The 6,078-nt window shown below is 41.6% G+C and overlaps 1 protein-coding gene across 1 annotated transcript in view; it reads left to right on the forward strand.

Moving 5' to 3' along the window:
• The window catches only part of LOC109196327 (uncharacterized), a 95,077-nt gene extending 91,351 nt beyond the window's left edge, over positions 1-3,726 (forward strand). Inside the window, exons 6-11 of the mRNA XM_025904254.1 lie at positions 21-239; positions 568-636; positions 791-820; positions 904-945; positions 2,989-3,235; positions 3,345-3,726. Coding sequence (XP_025760039.1) covers positions 21-239; positions 568-636; positions 791-820; positions 904-945; positions 2,989-3,185 — 557 coding nt within the window. The 3' untranslated portion in view covers positions 3,186-3,235; positions 3,345-3,726. The remainder of the gene's footprint in view (positions 1-20; positions 240-567; positions 637-790; positions 821-903; positions 946-2,988; positions 3,236-3,344) is intronic.
• The last annotated feature ends 2,352 nt before the right edge of the window (positions 3,727-6,078 follow it).

Raw genomic sequence — 6,078 nt, forward strand, 5'->3', positions numbered from 1 at the left:
CTTCATCATCTCTCCTGCAGATCCTCCCAAAATCATCCATCCTCCTCCTCCTCACTGTCCTCCTCCTCCAAGCACCTCCACAAACTTTGCTCCTCCTGTAGAAACTGGTCTTACGTGTCCTCCCTGTTCTTCTCCTCCTCCTCCCTCCCTCCTGGTCCCAGTTGTAGCAGGTCTGGTCTCTGGGCTTCTCCTGGTTCTGGTTCTGGGTGGAGTTCTGTTCCTCTGCAGTAAACTCAAAGGTGATAAACCTGCACAGAAGTAAAAGTCTTGTTCCTTTATCCCTTAAAGCTGACGAGAGCAGCCGCGCTCCCATCAACTCTTTTAAAACCTGCTGCAGGATGAGTTGGAACAATAATGTTTGTGCGTTTGAAAACAGAGGAGTTGTGTTTACACATCACACATTCAGCTGGTCCCAGGTTTCCTTCCACACATGTGTCTGCAGGAACAACAAGTTCACAGCACTTCCTACTGTCTAACAAACACCATCACGCTGTCAGCACGAACCATCACATGGGTTTGATGTGCACCATTACTCCTCCTGTGCTGATGTTTCTCTGTGTGATGTAGGAGGTCGGGGAGCAGACCTGTGGAGCTGTGGAGGTGACGGCTGTCTGAGACGGAGCGTCTGCCTCTGCTGTGAGTCTCCTTCATGTTTCATGTATTATCTGTGTTTCCACCACTGGAGGGCGCTGTGGGTTATTGATGTGTGGGAACAGTAACCAATCACTGCAGTCTGAATGCTTCTCTTTGGTCATGTGACCATTTGATCTCTTATCAGTGTGTTCTTCAGTTTCAGGCCTGTTTCTGCTGACTGCTGCAGGTGAGCTGATGTTCCTACACCTGTCTGTCCTCATCATGACCTCTGACCTTTGGTGACCTTTAGTGACCTCTGTCCTGTTGCAGGTGTGTGTGTGCTGCTGCTGTCTGCTCTGGCTGTTCCTGCAGGTGAGTAGAGGATGAAGAACAAACACTAATAAATGAAGGAGGGAGAAAAGTCCTCTGGAGGAAGAGCCACAGACAGAGTCCTCCTTCATTACTGCTGCACTTAAAAATATTGTTACCACACTCTGCTCCTTAACCAGGAGTCTTTCTTTTTCTTTCTTTCTTTCCGTCTTGTCAGCTGTCAGCACTGCACAGTGTTTACCACCTTGGGCCATTACTGTTTTCATTGTATCTCCCGTCACTGCGTGCGATCTTTCGTAAACACAAAGTTTCATTTCATTTATATGCTGATGGTTGCCAGCTTTATTTTCCTTTCAGTCATTCTGATAGCTCCCCAATTAGACTCCTGCTTGATTGCCTTAGTGATGTTAAGTCATGGATGGCTCAAAACCTTTTAAAATTTAATGAACGTAAAACGGAAGCAATTCTGTTCGACCTGAATCGTTCCTCTGATATGCCTGATGTTGACCTTGCTGCTCTGACCCCTCACCTGAAGAGCTCGATTACCAATCTTGGGTTAAAAATCGACTCTGCACTTACCTTTGATGGCCACGTGAATGGGGTGGTGAAATCATCATTCTATCAACTCAGGCGTCTGTCGAAGGTTAAACCTTTTCTTTCAAGGCGTGACTTGGAGACTGTTATCCACGCTTTTATAACCTCACGCCTGGATTATTGTAACTCCCTTCTAATAGGGGTTGGACCGGGCACTCTGACACGCCTGCAACTAGTACAGTAGCTGCGGCACGGTTTTTATCTGGTAGAAGGAAATTTGAGCACATTACTCCGGTCCTGGCCTCCCTGCACTGGCTTCCAATTGAATTTAGGATTCATTTTAAAGTTCTTTTATTGGTTTTTAAATCTTTAAATGGTCTGGCACCTGCATATCTGTCTGATTTGCTGAAGCCCTTTGTCCCCACTCATTCGCTCCGGTCAGCTGAGCAGCTGTTGCTCTCAGTCCCCAAATCACGGCTGAAACTGAGAGGAGACCGAGCGTTCTCTATCCTGGCTCCTAAGCTTTGGAATAATCTTCCTCTTCACTTTATGCAGTCGACATCACTGCTGGTTTTTAAATCCAGATTGAAAACGCATTTTTATTCGCTTGTTTTTGACTCAGTGGTTGACTGACTTTTATTTTATTGTTTTCGCTATGTTTATTATTTTATCGTATTTATTATTCTTATGGTATCTATTATATTTCTATTGTTCAGCACTTTGGTCAGCCTTGTGTGTTTTTAAAGTGCTATATAAAGAAACGATGATGATGATGATGATTGAATGCACAGAGCTGGACTGAGATTGGGGACCCCTGTTAAGGTCTGGCACGCCACAGCCGCTCTATCACGTGATGCATACTGCTCCGACATGCTAAGGTCATGATCTGAGTTACGCCATGTTGTGAGTTTTCTGAGGTGCTTTTTTGATATTTCATGGATCGGATCACATTTTTTATTTCTCTCCGATATCCGATCCAGTAATTTAGGTCAGTATCGGACCGATGCTGATACGTAATATCGGATCGGTCCATCTCTAGAACATACCAGACAGAAATCACCCAGCTGGGGCTAAAATCAACCTCCTTGCTGTGAGGGGACAGTGCTGACCACTGCACCACTGTGCTCTCTTCAGCTGATCAATACACACTGATATCTGCAGCAGTCACAGTAGTATCTACTGCACTCAGGTTCCTCTCCTGCTGAGACCTGATCCATGATGGGAGTTTCTTTTTTCTCTGATCTAAAACTCTGATGGTCCACAGTAACAGTGGAACCCCCACATCCACAAGTTTGGATCATCTGACTTGGAAACTTAGGGTCAAAGGTCAGAGCTGCACGTAGATAACAGGTTATTACTGTGTAAGCATGAAATAATTCATGTGTGATTACAGTGTCTGTTAAACACAAACTACTCTGCAGCAACAATGACGCACAATTCAAAGTGTGTGACAAATTGTGTCCAGCTGTGTGTGCACTGAAACAAAAGCAAAGTTTAGAAGCAGAAGATTTTATACTCCTGACTCCTCCTCTCTGCTTCCTCGTCCTTCAGCTCCTCCTCCCTCTGAGCTCAGACTCTTCTGCCATCTAGTGGTCTTCTGTCCGTACTGCATCTCCACCGGTCTGCTGCTGTCCATCTGCTGGAGCAGGAAGAACAAACCAGCCGTCTCCATGGAGATGACCCAGCGTGATGGAGGTCAGGGATTGGACAGAGAGTATGATGATGTCACCACTGAGCATGCCTTCTGAGCTGCGGAGCCTGTTAGTGTTTAAGCTGCAGATGATGATTTTAACTGCTGGTAAAGACTTCACTGGTCTCTAACTTCTTCTTCAAACTCTTCTACTGGACTGCTCCACATCAGCTCACAGTTGTTCATATTTGTTGTAAACTGACTTCTCCTCCCACAGTCCCACAGCCAGGAGTGTTTATGATGGAGCAGCTGCTGCAGCCACATTTATGGAGGGTCGGGAGTGCCAACATGAATTAAAGAAATACACCAATAATTTTTTATTTAAATGTTTCATTAATTTCATTATTTATTTCCAATTTTCATTAATTAATGACAAATTTGAATAATTACAGATTTAATTATTTAACCCTCTGGGTTTGTTAAAATCACGACCCTTTCAGCTTGTTCGTGGCCAACAGTGGCCTTACCTTACCCCCGATACCATGAACACCTCCATTCACACATTTCACCTTTGCTGTGATATCAGGTTGCAGTTTAACACAGTGAAAGGATGAAACTTGACATTTTCTGACACAGTATCTTGTTTCCTTATAGATTACACGTCACAATTCAACACTTAGATACTTCAAAATAAAATAAATAAAATAAAAAGTAAAAATAAAGTCAGAATGTCAGAATTTTCTATCACAACATCCTGTTTCTTTATAGATTATACACTACAATAAGGACTTTGCTATTTAAAATAAATAAATACAATTACTGAGTTCTAATGCAGCATGATTACATTACATTCACATTACAGTTCAGGTCACACTGACATAGATAAAAAGTACATGCATGATCATAATATTCTTCTCTGCTGTTTGTTGAAAAGCAAAAGCAGGGTCTGCTCTTCATCCATCAGCTGGTTTAACAACAGAGGCATCTGTGTTTTTACTCTGTGCTCCAGTCGGACTCTTTGTACCTCCTGGAGGAGCAGACAGAGGAGAGTCAGAGAGAGAGCATCAGATGGATCCAGGCTGGTCTCATAATGACACACATGTAACATCACATGTTCCAGTTTCACACAGAGAAGTGGGCAAAGCTTTGATCCACGTCATGTGATCCCACTCAGCCCTCAGGTGGTCTACACCTGATCATCGTGCAGAGACTGCAGCATCCCTGGACATGAGGACAATATTCCAGAGAAAAGCAGAGACTGCAGGACAAAGCAGCTGTCTGTCACTGTGTTGTACATGAATCAAACAGGAAGTGCTGCTGTGGTTATCACTGCAGGTTTAATGTCATATTAAACAATAACTGCTCCATACAGTTATGCATAGATTATTAGTGCTGTGTTAATTACATGTTGATGCATTTTAACAGCAGCATTAGTGACATGATTGGAGTGAACATCCTGCTGTGTGTGTTGTTGTTGGCTGTGTGCAGTCACAGAGCTCTGGTGGACATGTGGAGTTTGGCTTCAGTGAAACAGTTTTTATATTTCTGTTTGTTTGGAAACCTTTGAAACTGGCTCATCACAAACTTTCAGGGTCGGGAAAAACAATATTTATTTCTTTTATTTAGAATTTCACAGAAACAAAGAAGATTTTTAAATAAGGAACGTAACATAAACAACCTATAAGAACAAAAACCAACAGAAATCAAAATAACAAGCAGGTGTACCATCTAGTTAATATACATGTATACACACATATACATCACACACACAATATATACACATAGCAGTTCAAAAATATGGCGTACAGAATTACAAAGATTCAAAATGTAATGTTTCCATTTATCCCAAATCTCAATAAATGTATCATATGAAATCTGTTAGAGAAGTAATTCTTTCCATTTTAAAAACATAAACAGTCTCGTTTCAGTCATTTAGTGATGGGATTTTCACACTTAGACATTTCTTAGTAAAAGTCTTTGGGGCAGCCAGACTCAGAATACCATATAACAGCTTGGACTTTTTATCTACATTTACTGATATAAATATCCAAACAAAAGTTCATCCCAATTAAAGGGGAGTTGCAGACTAAAAATGGTCTGTAACTCCGAGTGAATCGATACCCAAAAAGTGTGATCAATGGACAAGACCAAAACAAGTGGAAGTTTTTATCCTGCTCAGTTTCTCCAGCAGCTGGAGTGATTAGAATAATGTTTACTTTGTGCAGGTGTAATAAAAAACCTACAGAGACTCTTCCAACCAAAACATCTCCATATATTAGAACTAGAAATTCTCCACTGAAAGGACACTGCTGATACCAGGTGTCATTTGAAATTACCATATTTGTTTCCCTTTCCCAACTTGTTTAATGTAATAGTATTCAACTTCTTAACCTCCTGTAAACCCTTGTACAGTCTAGAAATCACCTTGAGCAGGATCTGCATGGTAAGCCTTTACAAATATATTCAAAACAGGAAAGAGAGAAAAGACTGTTCTCTTAGGTATAAAGTTATGTAGATGATGCAACCTGAAAAATCCTATATTGCTTAACTGGTATTGATCTTTTACTGATTGGAAGTCCCTAAGAGTTCCCTTATCATAAAACATACAGTATACCATTAAGCCTGGCCCTGCCCATTTTTATAACTCACGTCTAACTTATTGGGTAAAAAATCAAGATCATAAGTGCATCATCTTAAGATCCTGGCCTCTTCATTCCAATCATTCTTATTAAGAAATTGTAACCAGAGTTTTAAAGGCAAGTTGATCCATTGGTTTCCTTGATTAATTTGTTTTTTAATAAGTGTCACGTCCCCTAAGCTTGCCTGAATTGGAAAATCTCTTGAGGCAGCTTTCTATTTCTTCCCATCTTGCTTGGTAGTCTTGCACCAACACGCCAGGATCCTCAGTTGAGCTGAAACATAATAATCTTTCAAACATGGAACCCAACCCCCCTTTATCTTTAGCCAGCTGGATAGTTTAGTACTTAATCCGTGGTCTTTTCCTGCCATAT

This window comes from Oreochromis niloticus, unplaced genomic scaffold (assembly GCF_001858045.2).
Source record: "Oreochromis niloticus isolate F11D_XX unplaced genomic scaffold, O_niloticus_UMD_NMBU tig00000668_pilon, whole genome shotgun sequence".
NCBI classification, from domain to species: domain Eukaryota; kingdom Metazoa; phylum Chordata; class Actinopteri; order Cichliformes; family Cichlidae; genus Oreochromis; species Oreochromis niloticus.